This window comes from Vombatus ursinus, unplaced genomic scaffold (assembly GCF_900497805.2).
Source record: "Vombatus ursinus unplaced genomic scaffold, bare-nosed wombat genome assembly UNPS02014932.1, whole genome shotgun sequence".
Classification (NCBI taxonomy): domain Eukaryota; kingdom Metazoa; phylum Chordata; class Mammalia; order Diprotodontia; family Vombatidae; genus Vombatus; species Vombatus ursinus.
The window spans coordinates 17,115,536-17,138,621 of NW_020954710.1; the positions used below are offsets into that span (position 1 = coordinate 17,115,536).

At 43.5% G+C, this 23,086-nt stretch overlaps 1 protein-coding gene across 1 annotated transcript in view; it reads left to right on the top strand.

Moving 5' to 3' along the window:
* The window catches only part of LOC114029508 (membrane metallo-endopeptidase-like 1), a 57,582-nt gene that overhangs the window by 28,129 nt on the left and 6,367 nt on the right, over positions 1-23,086 (top strand). Inside the window, exons 9-21 of the mRNA XM_027843979.1 lie at positions 325-390; positions 1,502-1,636; positions 2,582-2,671; positions 6,154-6,311; positions 6,878-6,971; positions 9,993-10,121; positions 12,089-12,187; positions 12,752-12,835; positions 15,256-15,359; positions 17,518-17,576; positions 19,287-19,406; positions 21,684-21,817; positions 22,697-22,762. Coding sequence (XP_027699780.1) covers positions 325-390; positions 1,502-1,636; positions 2,582-2,671; positions 6,154-6,311; positions 6,878-6,971; positions 9,993-10,121; positions 12,089-12,187; positions 12,752-12,835; positions 15,256-15,359; positions 17,518-17,576; positions 19,287-19,406; positions 21,684-21,817; positions 22,697-22,762 — 1,338 coding nt within the window. The remainder of the gene's footprint in view (positions 1-324; positions 391-1,501; positions 1,637-2,581; positions 2,672-6,153; positions 6,312-6,877; positions 6,972-9,992; positions 10,122-12,088; positions 12,188-12,751; positions 12,836-15,255; positions 15,360-17,517; positions 17,577-19,286; positions 19,407-21,683; positions 21,818-22,696; positions 22,763-23,086) is intronic.

The window sequence follows — 23,086 nt, forward strand, 5'->3', positions numbered from 1 at the left end:
TACTACTACTACTACTACTACTACTACTACTACTACTACTACTACTACTACCACTACTACCACCATCCTGAGCTCTTGACCAAAAGCAAGCCATCCCTTCATTGATTAGGTCATTGCTCAGAATAGATGTGCTAGAGAGGGCTGCCCCCTAATAACTTCATCTCAGGGTAGTAGAGAGGCTGAGCTGGGTACTCCCCTCCCCTCTGCCCTTCTACTCTGTGATCATACTCAATATGGTTCTCAGCTGTGGGGGTGGGGTGGGGTTGCAGTTGTGCTTCTCACTGCCCCTTTCCCTTCACATCTCATTCTGTATTTGGTCTGCAGATTGACCAGCCATCACTGGGCATGCCTTCCAAAGACTATTACTTCAACAGTGGCAACTACCAGAGGGTCAGTGCATCCTTTCATGGAGGGATTTCTGGGTGGGATGCATGTAGATGTTAAAAGGGTGGTCCTCCCCCTCCACACACACACACACACACACACACACACACACACACCCCTCCCCTCTCACCTGCCAGTGTTACACAAGGAAGTCCCCAGTTCAATTGTGACACAAGGAGCTTTTGCATCGAACCCTTTCTCCTCCTTCAAGCCTGTCCCAGCCTCCCAAGGCAATTCCTCCCATCTCCCCCATTCCTCTCCTTGTTCATGAATGGAAATATGGAAATCACTAGGAGACTCCCTTATTCATAAGAAGAATGCCCTTTAAAAAAGAAGATTAATGCATTAATGGATTTGGATGACCTGATACAAAGTGAACTTTCAGTCCCTGGCTGGGGATACTGTTCAAAGGGCTTCCTTACCAACTGGAAAGTGGGACTAGGTGACTTCTCTGAGTTTTATTTCTTCCACTACTGAAAACAAAAGGTTTGGAGTAGATTGTATCTAAAGGTCTGTCATGAAAAGGCAGTAAGATATAATGGAAATCCTCTGAATTGAAAGTCAGAGGACCTGGGTTTGAATCTTTTCCACATGCAAGTGGTGTGACCTAGACAAGTCATTTTACTTTCTCTGGATCTCTTTTTCCTCATCTATAAAATGAGGGAGTAGGAACCAGAAGATTTCAAAGGTTCCTTCTAGCTTGTCAAAGACACCCTCTCCCCTAACTGTCATTTTCTCAATACCTGGGGCAGGGTGGAGTAGAAAGAGTCCTGGAGGCAGCCGGACACTGGCTTCTAATCCCGGCTATGCTCCTTAAAAGCACTGCGCCTTTGGCCTAGTCCCCTCCCTTCTCTGAGACTCAGTTTCTTCCTCTGTAAAATGAATAGTTTGGGAAACGTGATCTCTTAAGGTCTTCCAGCTCTAAATCCTGGGATCTCCTTAAATAGTCTTTCAGGACCTCTATGCTTCCTCAGGCTGGTGGACTTGTGCGCCCGTGGGGTAAGGTGCAAGAAAACAGACCCGGACATTGGGAGGGATTGGGCATTTCTGCCTGGGTATCTCTGCCCCTCTACTCCTGTCTGTCTCCTGACCCTTCTTTGTCTCCCCTCTGCCCCAGGTCCGGGAGGCATACCTCCAGTTCATGATCAGCATAGCTAAAATGATTCGAGCAGATCTGAACTTCACCAAAGATGATGAGTTTGTGGAGAATGAAATGTTGCTGGTGATGAAATTTGAAACTGAAATTGCCAATGTGAGTAACAACATAAAGGCCTGGGAGACCAAACAGCTTTTGCTAAGTGTCCTCTGTGGGTTAGACACAGAAGCCCACAGAGAGATGAAGATACAAACTTGTGTCTAATGGGGGAGATGGCATACAAACAGCTATGTGCACACAAGCTAAAGATAGGTTAAACTGGGGGTAGCCTCAGAGGGAGTTAAGCAGGTATGGAAAAGGCTTTGTGGGAGGCAGGACTTCAGCTGAGACTTGAAGGAGGCCAAGGAAGCCAGGAGGTAGAGATGAGGAGAGTATTCTAGGCATGGGAGACAGCCAGGGAAAATGTTTGAGTGGGATCTGGCTTTGGTGGAAGAGAAAGCAGAGTTCATGGGAGATGGATGAAGAATATTATAGGATCATAGATTTGGGTTGGAAGTCAGAATTTTTTATTGACTACCATGGGTAGGTCACTTCTTTGGATCTCAGTTTATTCCTCTGTAAAATAAGGGGATTGGGCTAGATGACATCTAAGGTCCCTTCCAGTTCTATCTGGATTCTTGATGGAGATCAAGAAGGAGCTCAGAGATCATCTGGTCTAACCCCTTCATTTCACAGATGAGAAAACTGGTGTTACCTACCCAAAGTCACATAAGGAGTGTCAGAGGTGAGATTTGAATCCAGAACCTCTGACTCCAGAGTCAGTGTTCTTTCCACTATTATTACCACACTGTTTCCCCAGAAGGGCTGTCATTTGGCATTTGTTAGTGGCCAGAGTTTAATCAACCAAAAAGCATTTATCAATCACCTTCTCTGTGCCAGGTCCTATGCCTGACTTAAATTTCCCTGAGGATCATGGGATTACTTAGGGGGAGTGAAGAGAAGTCATGGAGATTTTGACCTGTACTTCTTCGGTATGTAGATCTGGACAGTTTTAGGGGTTGCTCCCACCAATGGTGACTCATCTCTATATCTTCCCTCTAGGCCACTTTAGCTCAAGAGGAAAGGCATGATGTCACTCTCCTCTATCACAGAATGAACATATCGCAGCTCCAGAGTACCTTTTCATTCAAGGTAATTTTACAGTTTTCTCAGTTTCTCATCTGTCTGTCTGTCTGTCTCTCTGAGGCTTTGTCTGACTAGGGATGGCGTTTGCCAGACTTACAGCAATAGCAAGAAAAACAAAAACAAAACAAAACAAAACAAAAACAACAAAAACAAAATACCATCTTCAGGTGGAGGACAGAAGGCTCATTGTATATAATTCGATCAATTTATCATGCACTTATTGAGCACCTACTGTGTCCTTTTGTCTCATTTTTTTTCCTATCTCTATGCAGTCTTGCTTTTGACCTTATCATTCAACTGAAACTGCTTTCTCTGGAGCCTTTGATGTCACTGATCACCTCTTTCCCTTGATACTCTCTTTTCTCTTTGTTTTCATGACACCCCTGGTTCTCTTCAGTCTCCTTTGCTGAAATCTTGACCCATGAATTGTGGGCATCACCCAGGGCTCTGTCCTGGGCCCTCTTCTCTTCTCCCTCTATACTATTTCACTTGGTGATCTCATGAGCTTCCATGAACTCAACCATCATCTCTGTGAAGATGATTCTAAGATTTATACGTCTAGCCCTCACCTCATTCCTGACCTCCAGTCTCATATCTCCAAATGCTTACTGAACATGTCAACTTGGATATCTGTCTGTCTCTTTGTCTGATCATGGATGGAGCAGAAGGCACTAGACCAGGGTCAGACAGAAAGTAGAAAGACAGAGCAGCTGAAAGGCCTGTCCCACAGAAATCTTTAACTCAACATGTCCAAAACTCAACTCGTTATCTTTCCTCTCTTCCTGTGGAGTATACTACCTTTTTCTCACTCACCCAGGCTCCTCATGCTTACTCCACTCTCATCTCATCAGTCTCTTCCAGGTCTCTTGATTCTACTTCCGCAATATCTCTCCAATACCTCTCCTCCTCGGATGCTGCCACCATCTTGGTGCAGACCCTCATCATCTCACAGCTGGACTAGTTCAATAGCTGCTGGTAGGTCTGCCTGCCTCAAGTCTCTCTCCAGATCTTCTCTACTCAATAAATTCCATGAATAAATTCCAAAATCTTGTATTACCTACAAGATCAAAAATAAAATCCTATCTTTGACCTTCACTACCTAACCCCTTCCTACCTTGTTGGTCTTCTCTGATGCTGGCCTTCTGGCGCAAGATACCATCTCCCAACTCCATGCCTTTTGGGACTGCCCCGGTGCCTGGAAATCTCTCCCTCCTTGCCCCCTTCTCCTAACTTCTCTGGCTTCCTTCAAATCTCAGCTAAAGCCCTGCCTCCACCTCTGTAAGAAACCATTCCCAGTTTTCCTTAATCTTAGCCCCTTCCCCCTGAGATTGCCTCTCAATGTAGCTGGTCTTTTTCTTGTTCATACATAGTTGTTCCCATGATGTCTCCCTCATTGGACTGTAAGCATCTTGAGGGCAAGGGCTATTTTTGCCTTTTTTTGTATCCCAAGTACTTAAGCCAGTGCCTGGAAGACAGTAGGTACTTAATAAATGCTTTTTTGCATTAACATATGAAGCACTCTGTCAAATGCTAGGGATTCCAAGACAGACCATTCAGAGTTCCTGCCCTCCTGGAGACTGCATTCTACTGGAATGTAACATTAGCATCTGTTATTACATGTTCATACCCAATAGACTGGGTATGAGGGCAGGGACTGGTCCAGTTTTGTCTTTGTATTCCCAGTACCTAACACAGAACCTGGCACATAGTAGGCACTTCTTTCACTGATTGAGGCATAGAGCTGGAATGGGATTTTAGTGTAAGTCCCTCATTTTGCAGATGAAGAAAGTCAGATCTTCCATTTATACTACTTAGTTGTTGTTGTTCAGTTGCTTCAGTCATATCTGACTCTTCATGACCTCATTTGGGGTTTTCTTGGCAAAGCTACTGGAGTGGTTTGCCATTTCCTTCTCCAGCTCATTTTACAGATGAGGAAACTGAGGCAAACAGGGTGAAGTGACTTGCCCAGGGTCACATAGCTAGTTAGTGTTTGAGGTCAGATTTGAACTCAGGAAGATGAGTCTTCCTGACTCCAAGCCCACTGCATCACCTACCTGCTGCACTACTTAATAGCTTGTATGTAATTGGTTATTTCCATAGTGTTTCCTCTGTTGTTCATCCTTTGTTCTGAAAGAGGACCAGTGACATCAGGAAGGTGATGGAGTGACATGCAAGTGAGTTGGATTTAAGTAAGGTAGGGCTGTGCAAAGTCACCAACCTCACTCTCTCCTCCTGAGATATCTGGGTCTAGTGGTCAGATATGGATCAGGATGGCTACAGGTGGCCTTAGATGCCTTTTTAAGATGTCTTTAACAGGTCTCAATTTGACTGAGGCAATTCCCATTCAGTGATTAAGGCTAAGTAAAGAATGAGGCAAAGAATGGCCTCTAGTAAAAAAAAAAATCTGTCTGGGAAGGCAAGACCCTCAGGGTTTCTGGCCAACAAACAGAAACAACTGCTACCAATCAAGGCCCAAACAATGACTGAGTGAGACTTGGCTTGGGACCTATTGTTGGCCAATCAATGAGAACTTAATCAATTAATCAATGAAGATTAATTTACCTTCTGATGAGGTGTCTGTGGCAGAGAGAGGTTACATTTTTGCTCTGGATTATGGAGTAGCTTGGCACCTGAAGTGTCTTTCAATCTTTGGGCTTGTCAAATGAGATAATATTTCTAAAAATGCTTAGCACAGTGCCTGGCATATAATAGGTACTTAATAAATACTTATTCTCATCCTTTCCCTTGTCTTATCTCCCAGCCCCCAGTTTCTTTCCTTTCAAGAGTGTTGTGACTAGAGATGCTGTGGAGCCCTCATGTGGAGGCCTCATGTGAAGCAATGACTATCACTCTTCTCCCAGATGATCTGTGGCAGTGGAGCTACATATCATCTCCCTAGGGCTTCCTGCGTTAGCAGTCACTGAGAACTATGCAGCACCTGAAAGTTAGCAAGGTGATAGGGCTCTACATTTGAGAAGACCTGGGTTCAACTCCCACCTCAGAAACTTCCTAACTGTGTGACCCTGGGCACGTCTAACATCTAATCTAATCTAATCTTTCTGTGCCTTGGTTTCCTCATCTGTAAAGTGAAGGAATTGGAATTAATGTAAGGCCCCTTTGTACTATAGATCTATGTTTCTTAATAAATTATCTCATTTTCTTCTGAAGAGAGTGAGGCATGACATGTGTTCAGAGAGATAGATAGAATGCCAGGTGGAGAAAGAGGGGGAAAAAGAAGTTGTGTACTGTGAATCAGAAACATCCTCAGGGAGGGAGTGTTACCTGAGCTGGGCCTACTAGGAAGAAGAGAGGATTTTGAAAGGCAGAGATGTTTAGATAGCTCCCCATGTGAGTGGTACATTCCAATCAGAGGGCATGGCCCGGGCAGCTCCTCGTGAGGAAAGGACAGATGTGGCTGGACCTGTGCATTAGGAAGATTTTAAACCAGGTCCTCTAATTCCAATGTTCTTTCCATTACACCGTACCAGGTCAGTACCCCTTTCTCACAGAACTTCAATTGGACTGTCTTTATACAAATTGTCATGTCCTCAGTCAACATTAACATCCTGGAGAATGAGGAGGTGGTGGTGTATGGCGTTCCTTACCTCCAGAATCTTCAAGAAATCATCAGCAAGTATCCAGCCAGGTGAGACTGGCGCCCTCAGCAACATAACTGTGATGGCTTTGAACTTTTGTTTTTATCAGACTTAGCCTCCCTTGGCATTTTTTCCCTCCTTCTGTGGTATCCTCTCCACCCCACTTTTCAAGCATCCGGTGCCCCAGATTTCCAACACCAACATTTCCATCAAAACCTACTCCCAGGAAAAGAGCCAATGTGTTCATTCACACTAAAGTGTAAATGACTGATAAAGCTTAATGTACTATGCCTCCCAGAAAGTAGAAGCATTTCCACCTACGAAAAAGCCTGATTTCTTTTGGTGAAATTGCAGGTGGGAAAAGGGACCCAGGGGAAGGAAAGGAATCTCTTCTTAAGATCTCTAAACCATACCCTTTTCTCAGTTGCCTATTCCTCTCTTGTGTAAGGCTAGCCCTTCTCCCAGGCTTATCATCTCCAATTAGAAAGTCTTTTTATCTGGCAGTGAGGAACCAGAAGACCCTGTCTCCAACCCCATTTCTAACCCTTCCAACTTCCAGCCCCATTCCTGATCCTTCCCTGGGCACTAATAGGGGACTCTACTCATCTGTTCCCAGAACCATTCAAAACTACCTGGTCTGGCGCCTGGTGCAGGATCAAATTAGTAACCTGAGTCATCGATTCAAAGAAGCCCGAGTCAGCTATCGCAAGGTGAGTCACCCATCGCAAGGTGAGTCACCCGTATCCCTGATGAATGGAACAAAGGACTCTCTGGTCTGCTAGATTGTCATTTCCACACCACATTCCTCTTGGGGAACACCCCTATCTTTTTTACCTCATCAGGGTGAGGAATTCCCGATGTGGAAGCACCCTCCCCTGGTACAGATTAGCAGTTTTCCTGTAACTGATAATCTCAAAAAATTTCCTAATTCTTCTAAGGTCACGTAACTAGTGTATGTCAGAAGAAGGACTGGAACCCCTGTCTTCTTAACTCCAAGGCCAGCCCACTCCCCATTATCCCTCACTAACATCCAAAATAGTCTAGTACATTTGAAAGAGAACTGGATTTAGAACCACAGGATCTGAGTTAAAATTCTGGTTCTGGTATTACCTGTGTAATCTTAGGCAGATCACTTCCCATTCTCAGCCTCATCTCTAAAATGTGGAAGTTCAACTAGATGATCTCAAAATTGACCCTCCTCACCTTGTGGAAATACCCATCCCCAGAGAGGGGAAAGGACCAGGGACTCACTCTTTCCAAGATTGTACAGGGAGTGAGAGGAGGCCAGTGTTGAACCTGAGCCTCAGTTATAATTTTGGACCAAATGTGCAATCTCAATCCTGGATCAAGGTATTAAATTGAAGGGGGGAGGGTGCAGCAGGGTGGAGATGGCTCCTGGACCCTGTGCCTCTTCCCTCATGGAAGAACTTGGGTTAATTTCCTAGACAGGCTCCTTTTCCAAAGTCTCTACTGATATGTTGGAGGAAATGGATTTGTTTGCCATCACGTGTGTGAATACAAGTATAGGCTGTGTCCAGATATGAAGATTGTGTAACTTTAACCTTGTATAGTTCATCATTGAGTCCCACCCCTCTCAAGTTGTCTTCTCCCCTCCACACCCTATTCCATCAAAGTGTAGGTCAACAGGTCACACATCTAGTTACTCATCCAATCCCTTTTTGATGATTAAAAAGGTTAGAGAGGCATAGTTTCTGGGTAATTCAATCCTTTTATTAATAAGGCCAGAATGTTTATTAATAAAAGGATGATCATTTGGCCATCTCTCTTAGAGCAAAGACCCTTAATGGTGGTGGACTTACAGTTCATATGTCCTTCAAATAGTAGGTATTCCTGAGGGGTGCCAATCTACTCTGATTGGTTAACACAGTGGGAAGTGGGCTATATTAAAACGAGGGTCTTGGGGTATGTGACTTGGGCCACTCAAATCTTGGTCAAAGAGACACCAATTTCCATATCACCTTTCTTCACAAAAGGGAGAATCAGCACTTCCCCAGACCTGTCTGAGCAACCACAATGAGCAGGATAATACCTATTAGCCCAAACTTAGACTTTCTAGAATAATCTGTCTGATCAGATCTTGGCCTGGGGAAATCTCTCTTAAAGATTTACCACACTGGTTGGTTTCTGAATGAGGAGATAGAAAAGGGGAAAAACCTTAGTCCTGATTCAATAATTAATTATTAAATACGAGAGAAATATTCATTTCTCCCACTTCCAAACCCTATCATAGGAAAGAGGGATTAGCTGTATTGTCTTTGTTGGGTTACAGAGTGCATACGTGTCAAGAAGGAGGCATGGTGTCCAGAAAAATGTCCTGACAATGAGAGTTGTCCCAAAGTAAAACAGCTGACTTCTGGAGGTAGTAGGTTCCTCCTCTCTTGAGATTTTCAAGTAGAAGCTAGAGGACCACACATTGAGGGGATTGTAGAAGGCAGGTAGGTAGCACAGTGGATAGAGAATTCGGCCTGAAATCAGAAAGACCTGAGTCCAAAGCCAGCCTCAGATTCTAGCTGTGAGACCCTGGGCAAGGTCCTAAACCTGTTCATCTATTTCCTCATTTGCTAAATGGGGATAACTATAGCTATCCACTTCTCAGGGTTCTTGTAAGGATCAGATGAGATGATAATTATAAAGCAATTAGCACAGAGCCAGGCACAAAGTACTACATAAATGTTAGTTATTATTATTATTATTATTATTATTATTACTGTAGAATGGATTTTCATTCAGACATAGGTTGGATTCCGCCCCTTCGTGAGGTTTTTTCCAACTCTAGGGTTCTATGGATTCAAGGCCATTTAGTGACAGCTAAGACTCAACTGGAGACTTTTTGTTGTTGTTCAGTCATTTTCAGTCGTATTCAGCTCTTCATGATCCTGTTTGGGATTTTCTTAGCAAAGATGCTGGAATGATCTGCCATTTCCTTCTCCACTCATTTTACAGATGAGGAAACTGAGGCAAATAAGGTTAAATGACTTGCCCTGGATCACACTGCTAGGAAGTGTCTGAGGACAGGTTAGACCTCATGAAAATGAGTCTTTCTGATAGCAAGCCCAGTGCTCTATCCACTGCAAGTACTCAAAGACAGGAAAGGTGACCATTGGGGGGGATGCCATGGATAGGGTTCCTATCTGGGTTTGGGTTGGACTAGACAGTTGATGAATCCCCTTCCACCTCTGAGACTCTGTGTTACCTAGAATCACAGGGCCATTCATTTACCTAGAACTGGAAGGAGCCTCTGAAACCATCTGGTCAGACCCCCTCATTTTACACAGGAGATCCAGAAAAGTGAAATTATTCTCCCAAGACACCATACAGACCAGACTACTTCTTACCTGCGTAACCTTGAACAGATAATCACTTACCCTGTTTAGTCCATCTGTAAGTTGAGAGGATTGGACAGATGGCCTTAGAGGCAGCTTCTAATTCTAAAACCTATGACCTCTGATGTCTCTTCCAGCTATGAGATTCTGTGATTCCTTGTGGTTTGTCTCCCCAAGTAGGCCACATGATCTTTGGGAATAGAAATGATGTCCATTTCCTCATTTGGTCCTAGGACCATATGTAGAGCAGGTGAATGAGTAAAGGAGTGAATGAGTGAATGTATAAATAGATGCATATATGAATGAATGAGTGACTATGTAAACGAATATATGATTGGGTGGATAAGGGAGGGCAGGAGGGAGTAAACACTGTATCTCTCTCCCCAGGCTCTGTATGGGACTTCACTGGAGGATGTACAGTGGCGGGAATGTGTGCGTTATGTCAACAACAACATGGAAAGTGCAGTGGGTGCCCTCTACGTGAAACAATCATTTGCTGGTGAGAGTAAGAGGATGGTAGGTAAAGCACTGCTCCTGGTCTTCCTGTGCCACTCCTGAACTCCATCCATTCCAGCATCATGGTCGAGCTGCCTCAGGTTCACTACTTCCCACACCATACAAACCTGAGGACAGGGGAACTCTACTGGGAAAAGGGAGCCAGGTCACTCCAAACCCTTAGAGTCCAGCTCTGACTCTTCTCCACAGTGGATGTTGTGTATTCTTCATCTCTTAATCTTGTTCAAATACCTTCTTCTAAGGGGCAGCTAGGTGGCACAGTGGATAGAGCACCAGCCCTGAAGTCAGGAGGACATGAGTTAAAATCCAGTTTCAGACCAGACACTTGACAGTTACTAGCTGTGTGACCCTGCACAAGTCACTTAACCCCAACTGCCTAAAAACAAAAAAAAACAAAAAAAACAAAAAAAAAACAAATGCCTTCTTCTAAGAGGTCAAGCCAGCTTGTCCTGTTAAACATAATGTAATGTTTATTCATTGTTGATGTATGTTATCAGCAAAAAAAAAAAAAAGAGTGAAAACCTACTACTGGGTTGTCTTTGCCACAATCCTATTGTCCTTATTTTACAGATGAGGGAAACTGAGGTAAAGTGATTTACTCTGAGTAAATGACAGGGCTCAACTGCCAAACCATATTTTCTCCTAGAGAAGGCTCCTTCTTCTTCTCCAGCCCTAAATCAAGGAGCCCAGAGTGAATTAGAGTGGGGTCAAGTGCACAACTTACCCAGGGAGTGATTTTAGTTGTTTGTTGGGGAGATACAGGCCAAGGGTATTCCTTGCATTTGCCAAACTAGCTTGTGCTGATCCCAGGGTCCCAGGATTTGGAGCTGGAAGGGACCTGAGCAATGATCTCTCTGATTTTCTTTTCTTTCTTTTTTGGAGGCAATCAGGGTTAAGTGACTTGCCCAAGGTCACACAGCTAGGAAGTGTCTGAGGCTGGGTTTGAACTCAGGTCCTCCTGACTCCAGGACCAATGTTCTATCCAGTGTGCCACCTAGCTGCCCCTCAACCCATTGATTTTCTAGAAGCAGAGAGTGAGGCCTGAAGAGGAGAAATAACTAGCTAGGTGGTGCAGTGGATAGAGCACTGGCCCTGGATTCAGGAAGACCTGAGTTCAAACCCAGCCTCAGACATTTACTAGTGACCAGATTACCCTGGGCACATCTGTATGCCTCAGTGTCCTCATCTGTAAAATGGGGATAATAATAGTACCTACCTTTGAGGGGTATTGTAAGAATCAAATGAGACAATATTTGGAAAGCATTTAGTGCCTAACACGTTGTTTAACTGTTCAGTCACGGATTACTCTTTGTGACCCCATTTGGGATTTTCTTGGCAAAGATCCTGAAATAGTTTGCTATTTCTCCAGCTCATTTGATAGATGAGGAACTGAGGCAAACAGGGTTAAGTGACTTGCCCAGGGTCACATACCTAATAAGTGTCTGAGACCAGATTTGAACTGAAGTCTTCCTGACTCCAGATCCAGTATTTTATCCACTGCTCCACCTAGCTGCCCCTGCCTAGCACACAATAAGAGCTTAATAATCCCCACACCCCTCACCTGGGATAGTAAGGAGCTACTTACTCTGTTGATGCCAAATTCAAGGTTCTTTTTGTATGATCACCTGTAATATGAGGTATGGCAAGATTCTCTCCATACCAGCATGAACTTTGCTTAGGCAGTAGATTCCAGCATGGTCAGAACCCTGTTCTCTGGCTGACCTCAGGGCTACTAGCAGAACACCAACCTGTCTCCCCCTCAAAAAGTGCAGAAAGTATAACTTGCCCTGGGCAAGTGTCCTCAGCTCTGGGACAAAGTGACCTTAAAAGAAAAGGTATTTAAGTGGACATAGGTGAAGTCCCTTCAAATGCTGAGATTCTGCTAACACATTCCAGGCATGGGGGGTGGAGGGTAAGGGCTCAGCTCTGGGGTCAGGTGGGAGTTTTGATTAACCTTTTCTTTTCAGGTCAGTGATCTCATCCAAAAAGTACGTGAGGTGTTTATTGAGACCCTCAATGAGTTACAATGGATGGATGAACTGTCCAAGAAGAGGGCTCAGGAGAAGGTCAGTGAGAGCTTTGGGTGCTGATGCTTTTGGGGCCCTTGTTACCTGGAGTAGGAGTCACAGATTTATCCCACACTTTGGACACTTGGAAAGTGCACCTTTTTTGGGGACAGTCCCTATTGTAGCCAAACTTAGACTTTTCTACTCAAAGTGGGAGATTATAAGCCCTGACATCTCCATTTCCCCCACATTGTTATCTTAGGTAATTATCACATTGGGAGATTTTTAACCCATTTTATAAAATTGTTATTTCTACCTGCCAGATAATAGTGGGTACTTGGAGCCAAAAATACCTGGATTCAAATCTAAAAATTGCTAGCTCTGTAACACTGGTTTATCAAAGCCAGCGAGGGGGTGCAATCTGCATCAGCAAAGGGAGTTCCCACACAATGAGTCCCTCCATTCTCCTGAAATCACAAACCCTTCCCATATTCACATATATAGAAAATGAAATTAAGGTTCAGGAAATGGAAACAACTTGCAGGGATTTGAACCCAGGTTCTGTTTGCCTAAGTTCAGTGTTCTTTCGACTCTATGTCCCTCTACCTTCTTTTTCTATTGTAGGCCACAGCCATCAGGGAGCAGATCGGCTACCCAGACTACATTTTAGAAGAGCAGAATAAGAAACTTGATGATGAATATTACCAGGTGAGGCCATCATCCCCAACTGTTACTCACTGCTTTCGTTTTCTACAATAATGCTACTCGGGATGGCAAAAAATTGGAAACAATGTGGGTGCCCATTATGAAAGACTGACAGAATAGTCTGGTGGAGGGAGGGATATGATGGAACACCAGCCTTGTCCTAGAAGGGGTCTCCATATGTGATCACCTAGAGCCTGAAGGTTTAAAATAATCCATTTAATAAAAACATGATCAAATATTTCCCAGGTAAAAGCAATTCCCAAAGGGGTATATAAAAAAAAGAATTCTTAAGAAGATAAGAGCTCCAGGCTTGAGTTAACTCCTCAGATTCAACCAGGATCCTTGGACTCATGACAACAGTGTAGACAGAAATTATAAATATGAGAGATTCAGAGAAGCCTAGGAAGATTGGTCTGAACTGATGGGGACTGAAGTCCACAGAACCAGGACAATAAGACATAAAATAATTACAGGAATGGAAATGAACATTGCACTTAAGGGAGATGGAATTCTGGATAGCTGAGTACCAATCTTAGCACCAGAAAATAGAGAATAGAGAATGGAACATTGCTCTCACATCTCAGCAGAGAGGTTGAAGGAATATGGGAACAAGCCTAAAAAGGGATGGCATGCTACAAACACTAGCAGGCGAAGTCACTCAGTGGGTTGTTTTCACTTAATTTTCCTTGGTCATAAGGGAGACTTCAAAAATGTGAAAGAAGGTGACCTAGCCATACCAGATCTCAAACTGTATTATAAAAAAGCGGTAATTATCAAAACAATCTGCTACTGGCTAAGAAAGAGTGGTGAATCAGTGAAATAGATTAGGTACAAATTACATCATAGTAAATGACCATAGTAATCTATTATGTGATAAACCCAAAGATCCAAGCCTTTGGAACAAAAACTCATTATTTAACACAAACTGCTGGGAAAACTGGAAAACAGTATGGCAGAAACTAGGTATAGACCAATATCTCACACCATATGCCAAGATAAGGTTAAAACAGGTACATGATTTACACCTAAAGGGTGATACCATAAGCAAATTAAGAGAGCATGGAATAGTTTATCTTTCAGATTTGTGGATAATTTAGGACCAAAGAAGATATAGAGAGCATTACAAAATATAAAATAGATAATTTTGATTATGTAAAATTTAAAAGGTCTTGCATGAATAAAACCAATGCAACCAAAATTATGAGGAAAGCAGAAAAGTGGGGGAATTTTTTTTGTAATAACTATCTTTGATAAAGGCCTCATTTCTCAAATACATAGAGAACTGAGTCAAATTTATAAAATTACAAGTCATTCCCCAATTGCTAAATGGTTAAAGGATATGAACAGGCAGTTTTCAGACAAAGAAATCAAAGCTATCTATAGTCATTTTAAAAAATGCTCTAAATCACTATTGATCAGAGAATTAAAAAAAAATTAAAACAACTCTGAGGTACTACCTCACACCTATCAGAGTGGCTAATATGACAAAAAAGGAAAATGTTGGATGTTGGAGGGAATGTGGAAAAACTGGGACAGTAATGTACTATTGTTGGAGTTGTAAAGTGATCCAACCATTCTGGAGAGCAACTTGGAACTATGCACAAAGGTCTATAAAACTGAATACCCTTTGATTCAGCAATACCACTGTTAAGTCTATATCCCAAAGACATAAAAAAGGGAAAAGGACCTATTTGTACAAAAATGTTTATAGCAGTTCTTTTTGCGGTGGCTAAGAATTGGAAATCAAAGGAATGCCCATCAGTTGGGGAATATTATTGTACTATAAGAAATGACGAGCAGGATGATTTCAGAAAAACCTGGAAAAACTTACATGAACTGATGCATAGTGAAGTGAACAGAACCAGAAGAACATTGTACACAGTAACAGCAATATTGTACGATGAAAAACTGTGAATGACTTAGCCATTCTCAGCAATACAGTGATTCAAGACAGTCCCAAAGGGAAGCATACTGTCTGCCTCCAGAAAAAAATCTGATATTGTTTAAATACAGACTGAAGCATGCTATTTTTCACTTTCTTTTTTTTTCTTTTGAGTCTTCTTGTACAAAATTACTAGTATGGAAATGTTTTAAATAATTGTACATGTACAACCTATATCTGATTGTTTACCATCTCAGGGAGGGAAGGAGGGATAGAATTTGGAACTCAAAACTTTAAATAAAAATGTTTTTTAAAATTGAGGAAAAATCATAAAAAAATAAGGGAGACTTCAGTGCTAGGGACAGCCACCAGTAAAAACAGAAATATCCAAAAATCTTTTATTTGTTTTTTACTTATGTATTAATAAATTATGTCAGCAGGATGGTCTAGAAACAGCTTTTTTCTTCATGCTCACTGATTTTCCAAGAAAAAAAAAATTCGCCCTCTGGACTAATTACTTTATATATTAACATTTCCTTAGCTGAACTTCAAAGAGGACATGTTCTTTGAGAATACATTGGAGAACCTTAAGTCCAATGCACAGAAAAGCCTGAAGAAACTGAGAGAGAAGGTGGACCAGGATGTGTGAGTAGAGTGGCAGCTGGAAGAGAGAGCCCTTTTAGGCATATGTGATTAACAATAATAGAAACAACAGCACACATTTCTACAGCACTTTAAGGTTTGCAAAATGCTTAATTTGATCCTCACAACAACCCTGTGAGGTAGGTGCTGCTATTATCCCCATTTTACAGATGAGGAAACTGAAATTCAGAGATGTTAAGAGACTTGCCCAAGGTCACAAAGCTAGTAAGTCTCTAGGCAATATTTGAACTCGGGTTTTCTTGACTCTATCCACTGCACCACCTAGCTGTCTAAGCACACTGATTTGCTACCTTAAGTCATCAAGCCTTCTTTTTTTTTGGAGGCAATTGGGGCTAAGTGACTTGCCCGGGGTCATACAGCTAGTAATTTGAACTCAGGTGCTACAGATTCCAGGGCTGGTGCTCTAGCTACTGTAATATCTATCTGCTCCTCATCAAGACTTAAAAAAAAATGTATACACATAGATGAAAATCTTCCTCAAAAGCACTTTTTTCCTTCCTTTTTGAAAAGAATTGATCTTTTTCCTTAATGACTCAGGGTTATCATGATGAGAAGCAATGTGGAACAGTGGAAAGAGCCATGGATTTATAGTCTGAAGACCTGGTTTCAGATCCTGGTTCTGCTGTTTTACCTGTGTGAGCTTTAGCAAATCACTTCTCTCAGATTTCAGTTTCCCCACCTGGAAAATGAGTAACTATAGTGAAAGTCATGGCTTAGGGAAAGAGCACTATGCTGGAATACAAAAGATCTGGCTCTGATTCTTACTGGCTTTGTGACTTTGGAAAAGTCATATGACTTCTGAGACTCAGTTTCCTCAGATGTAAAATGAGGGGTTTGGACTAAATAATCTCTGTGACCCCTTCCATCTCTAGATCTTGTAAATCAAAGAAGGTTTCTTGGGCACCTGAGGCAAACCTTAAAGGATATTTAAGTGGGTGGAGATGAAGTCCCTTCCAACATCGAGATTCTGAAGGTGCATTCCAGGCATGGGAAGGGAGCAGTGTCCAGCTAGAATGTGCAGAGCCAGATGGAAGAAGACAGGATAACAGTGTGGAATGGCAGTTTAGCTTTAATATGGAGCAGATTTAGAACTGAAAGCGTTCTTGAAAACATCTCATCCAACCCCCATATTTCCCAGCAGAGGAAACTGAGTCTCAGAGAAGGGTTGCAGGTTTGTAAATAGCAAAGCCGGCATATGAACCCTCATTGTCCCACTCAAAGTCTCACATTCTTTCCACTGAGCTAGGCTGCCCCTTTCAGATACTTTTTTGTATTATCAGCATTGTCATGAAATATAAATTTGAAGTCAGAGGACCTATATTCAAATCATCCCAACTCTGCCACTGACTACCTGTGTGACCTCAGATAAGTGACTTAACCTTTCTTCATCAGTAAAATGAAAGGACTGGACTGGATGGTACTTTCTAGCTCTAAATCTATGCTGCTATAATAACCTCAAAGTACTTTATTTTGCAACACTTGTATTATTCATATTAAAATAAAATGACATAGCACTTGCGGTGAGAGAAAGGATAAAGAAAAACAGTCAGCCTGCCTGAGATGAGGCATTTCCCATGAACCTTACAAAATAATAATTTTTGTGTTTGTTATTCAGTTGTTTCAGTCATAACCAACTCTCTGTGACCCCCTTTGGGGCTCTGTTGGCAGAGATACTGGAGTGGTTTGCCATTTCCTTCTCCAGCTCATTTTACAGAAGAGGAAACTGAGGCAAACAAAGTTAAGTGACTTGCCCAGGGTCATCCAGCTAGTAAGTGTCTGAGGCTGGATTTGAACTCAAGAAGATGAGTTTTCTTAACCTCAGGCCCGGCACTGTATGCACTATGGTGTCATCTAGCTGCCTTAAAATAATCATATTAATATCCCAAATAATAAAAGTTCATATGTCTAGATCTCTTTTAGCCCCACACAGCAACCCTGAGAGCTAGGTATTATTGGTGTCATTACACCCATTTTACAGAAGAGGAAACTGAGAGGGGAGAGTTGAAGTGATTTGCCAAAGTGTGCACACAGCCCATCCCTGATGCTAGTCCAGACTGCCTTTACATGGGGCAGCTCCTAGTCATCTGGAGCTCAGCATCAGGCACCAAATCTAATCTCTGGTCCCTGTCTTCTTTTTCAGCTGGATCATCGGGGCCGCCGTAGTCAATGCCTTTTACTCTCCAAATAGAAACCAGATTGGTAGGTGATACAGTCCCTCTCTTCCTGACCTCTGCTGAAACCCATCCCTCTCCTTCCCAACCCTCCTCATTTGGTGGCCACCCCCACCCTTCCCACCCTGAGTTCGAGAAGGGAGGAGGGCCACAGGCACCCAGATGGAGCACCAGCAGGGTCACCAAAGGGCATTTAGTCCAATCTCTGTTTTATAGATGAGGACATGGAGGACCATGAATCTTTGATTTAGGACTGGAAGGGACCTCGGAGGTATCTCTCTAATCTAGCCCCCTGCCCCCCTTTCCTCCCATCTTATAGTTCAGACAGAATCCAGAATCTGAGAATTAAAACAGACCCCAGCAGCCAACCAGTCCACCTCACACTCAAATGGAATCCCCACTATAATATTTCCAACAAATGATTGCCCAGTCTTTGACTGAAGACCTCCAAGAAAAGGTCACCCAGGGGTAGCTAGGTGGTGCAATGGGTAGAGCACCAGCCCTGGAGTCAGGAGGACCTGAGTTCAAATCCAGCCTCAGACACATAACACTCATTAGCTGAGTGACTCTGGGCAAGTCACTTAACCTCAATTGACTCACACCTGCAACAAAAAAAAAAAAAGAAGAAGAAGAAGAAGAAGAAGAAGGGCTCTCACATTCCCTCCCAAGGGAGTCCTTCTACTTTGGAGCAGTTCTGATAAAGAGTTTTTTCTGACATAAAACCTGGGAAAAACTTGACAAGGAAACTGAGGCCCAGAAAAAGAAAGTAATTTGCCTAAGGTCATACAGGGAGCCAGAGGCAGTCAGAATTTGAACCCAGATCCTCTCACTCCAAACCCTGCCTTCTTTCTACTGCCTTTTTATGTAGGTTTAGCCCCCAAAGGGTTAACCTCAAATGAGGGTGAGAAGCTGATTTGGCAAATAAGGGAAGGATATGTATATGAAAATAGAAGTGAGGGGCTCCCCCCACAGATGCCAAAAAATTATGGAGAGTCTACTGGGCTTGGAAGGGTTCAAGGGAGACCTGCTCAAAAGAAGTGGCCTTCGAGCTCCCCTAGATGACTGCAGAGCCTCATCTGGATCTTTGAGGCATTGTGTAGTCCTCCATGGGAGGCTTGGTGACCAGATTCTCACCCCTGCAGCCTGGCGATACATGACGTCGGTTCAACCTCGAGCCATGATCAGTGAACTGGGAGTCAAGAAGACCTGGGTTCATGTCTTCAAATACTTTTTTATGAGCCTCAGTTTCCTCATCTATGAAATGGGGATGATAATTTGTCCTTGTATCTGCTTTGTGCATAGTTGTTTTCATGTGATCTCCCCCATTTGACTGTGCGTTTCTTGATCTTAGTGACTGCTTTTGCCTTTCTTTGCATCCCTAGTGCCTAACACAGTCCCTGGCACATATCATGTGCTTAAAAATACTCATTGGTGGACTGACTGACAAAATCCATGAGCCTCTAACCCTGTGATCTCATCCCAAGCAGTGGGTAATCTAGAAGAACAAGGCAATATGCCTGCAATGTCATATAATGGAAAGAACCCTGGCTTTGGATTCAGAAGACCTGGATTCGAATCCAGCCTCTGACATTTACTAGCAGTGTGACCTTAGGCCATTCACTTCCACTTTCTGGGCCTCAGTTTTCTCATCTGCAAAAAAAGAGGTTGAACTGAATAACCTCTGAGGTCCCTTCCAGCTTTAGATGTGTAAGCCTACGAACCCTTGTTTCCTCTGCAGTGTTTCCTGCTGGGATCTTGCAGCCCCCCTTCTTCAGCAAGCAGCAGCTTCAGGCCCTGAACTTTGGGGGGATCGGGATGGTGATCGGCCATGAGATCACCCATGGGTTTGACGACAATGGTGAGCAGGATTCTTCTCCACACCCCACTCCTCTCACACACACCCCCGGGCTAATCCCTAGGGGTGGAGACTGATCTTAATATTCAAAGCTTCAGTGCCTGAGGATCCAGGTCAGGATGGGAAACAAGGGGAGACAGAGACAGCAACATCTCGGCGTCTGGCCTCAAAGACCACCCAGCCTGGTTGAGGAGATAGGACGCTGACGTGTGCGAAGCTCAGTGATGACACGAAAGCTGGGTCCTGCTGCATGATGCCAGGAGGGGAAGGGCAGCGTGGAGGGAAGTGCGTGGGCTTGGAATCAGGAGAGGATCCAGTTTGAACCCCTACCACATGCTAGTCATGTGACATTGGGCAAGTCCCATAGACCCTGAGTCATAGAGACCCTCAGAAGCCACTTCTGTCCAACCCACACCTAAACAAAACTCACCTCCACAACATGCCTGACAAGTGACCAACCGGCTTCTGCTTAAACACCCTCACAGAGGGGGACCCCACTACCTAGGGAGGCTGCCCATCCCATTTGGGACAGCAGCCCATCTGGGCTTGTTTCTCATCTGTAAAAGGAGGCTTGAGACTAAACAATGTCCAAGGCCCCACCCACTCTATAGCCAAGATCCTAAAAGCAGAAAGCATGGATGCGTCTAGCCTCTGAAGGGGGCTACTTGGAAGGTAAACATTCATTTGGAAATACAGGCTTGGGATTCACCAAGTACTTATTAGTCAAGAGGAAGAATGGTATGGTGGATAGACAGAGACCTTGGAATCAGGAAAACCTGGCTTCAAATCTTGTCCACCACACATGGGCTGTGTGACCCTGGGCAGGTCCTTTATCTCTTCATGCCCTGAGGCAACCATCGGTTGCAGAGTACTTTGGAAGCCTCCATTTTCACCCTGTACCAATAAGTTGGTACACGTACCAATAAAATCACAAGTTCAGTCTCCCCACCAAAATTACCAGACACTGGGGATACAAAGTGGAAAATGAATCAATTCCTCACTTGGAAGAGCTTAAAATCAATCACTAAACATTTATTAAGCACCTACTGTGTGGCAAGTGCTGTACTAAGCACAGGGGATACAAATACAAAAAAAAAAAAGAAAGGAAAACAGTCTCTCCCCTCAAGGAGCTTATAGTCTAATGGTGGATGCAACAAGAGGGGAGGAGAAGGGAGGAGGGAAAGGCACCCTACATAGAGGCAGGGTAGCAAAGTCAGAGGATTCCCAGAGAAATGCAGCCACATGAGAAATGTGGAAGCATCCTGAGCTGAGCTCCCTCCTTCAATGGAGTTTTGGGGTTCATGGCTCCACGCTCCAATCAATCTACTACAGGATACAACATGAGAGATAATTAAATAGAAATTGTGAAGGAGAGAGAACAATAACAGCTGGGGGATCAGATAAGTCATAAGAGGTGACTCTGAGCTGAGACTTGAAAGAAGTTAAGGGTGAAAAGGGAATGCATTCCAGACGTACGGTACAGCTTGGGCAAAGATATGGAGGTCGGAGATGGAATGTCAAGTTTAGGGAGCAACTAATTAGCCAGTATGGCTAGGACAGCATGCTACTATAGAAGGTGTGTCTATGAAGTCATAAGAGGTTATTGGACTATAGATTTCAAATTGGCAAGTGTCTCCAGGTAGATCGGGTGCATCTGGGCTAAATATACATTTCTGGCTTTTGGTAAGAGAACAGTCAGTGCTTACAAATGTTCATCATGGGTGCTGATGTATCATGATATTAGAATCGCTCATTGCATTTGCCAACAAGAGTGAAACAAAATCAGCACCCGTGTGCCTTCCTTTTCTAGAATGTTTGGTTCCCATGTTAAATCATTGTTCTGTTGTGCCCGACTCTCAGTGACCCCATCTGAGGTTTTCTTGGCAAAGATATGGGAATGGTTTGCCATTTCCTTCTACAGCTCATTTTACAGAGGAGGAAACTGAGGCAAACAGGGTAAAGTGTTATTCCCAGGATCACACAGCTAGTATCTATGGCCAGATTCGAACTCGGGAAGATGAGTCTACCTAATTCCAAGCCCAGTTCTCTATCCATTGAGCCACCTAGCTGCCCATATGGACTCTCAGATGACCCAGAGTCCCAATCATCAGCCAGCAGTGGCAGTAGCTTTTTTCATTTTCTGTGCAGTGTTGGTGATACTGAACAGCCATGGACAGAAACAGGGCAGGGTTTATGTTTTAGGGATGTGTTGGCATCCCTGGTAATCCTAGAACCAGTGCTGTCCTCCCCTGGGTAGTCCCCTTCCCTCCTCTCCCCCAGGCAGGAACTTTGACAAAGACGGAAACATGTTGGACTGGTGGAGTAACTTCTCATCCCAGCACTTCAAGGAACAGACAAAGTGCATGGTGTACCAGTATAGCAACTACTCCTGGGACCTGGCTGGAGGTCAGCATGTAAGTGACACGGACCCAAGTTCAGCTACTAACTTGCTAGCCAGAGCATCAAGTCCTCAGAGGAACCTTGGGAAATAAAAGACTGGGGGTCAAAGGATTGGGATGGACTGGCCAGTTGCACCATTCATTTAATCAACCAACCAACAAGAATTTGTAAAGCACCTACTATGTGCCAGGCACTATGTTAGTTCCCTGACCTTAAGAAGTTACATTCTATGTGGAAATATGTTTAACATGATTGTACATGTATAACCTATATCAGATTGCTTTCTGTACTGGGAAGGGGGGAGGGAGGGAGGAAGAAAAATTTGGAACTCAAAATTTGACAAAAATGAATATTGAAAACTATCATTACATGTAATTGGAAAAATAAAATACTAATACTATTTAAAAATAAAAATAAATAAAAGATAAAAAAATAAATAATTTTCCTAGCCCCCCCCCAGTAAAATAGTTTGAAACTCTTTTTAAAAAAGAAGTTAACGTTCTAATGGAGGAGAGGAGTGACAGCACGTGTGGATGCAAGTGTATACAAGATAAATCAAAAGAGATACAAAGTAGCTCTAGAAGGGAATAGATTTCACACTTGCTGAATGCCAGGCCCTGCGTGGAAAACCAGATAAAGCAGAAGATGCTTTGAGGAAAGAAAGAACAGGAATGAGGTGAGGGATCTCGAAAGGCTTCCTGCAGGAGGAGGCAACTGAGTTAAGCCTGGGAAGAAGTTTGGGATCATGACAGGGGGAGGGAGGGAAAGAGGGAGAGCATTCCAGGCATGAGGTACAGCCAGGGTAAAGCAGGCAGATGTCAGGGAACAGTATAGGGGAGTAGTTTGAAATTTCTTCTTCCCACAACCCTGCTTTCCCTTGCTCATACCCACAGGTGAGTGGGCTTGGCACACTAGGAGAAAACATTGCAGATAATGGAGGCATTCGGCAAGCTTATAAGGTAAGCTGGATATCATTCCTTCCTTCAGCACCTATTGAGTACCTATTGTATACAATACAGGGCCCTGTGCCAGGCTATATTGTGAAGTTATTGTCTGTCTGAAGGACTGGAGGATAGACAGAAGGATCTTGAGATTTAGAACAGAAATGGATTGCAGAAATTATCTGGTCTAAGCCCCTCATTTTACAGATGGGGAAACTGAGGCAGAGAGGTGAAATGATTTGTCCAAGGATCTCAGCTAGCAAAGATCAGAGTCATAATTCAAATGAGGGTCATCTGACTCTAAACCCAGTGCTCATTCCCCTACAGCCCAAGTCATTTGTA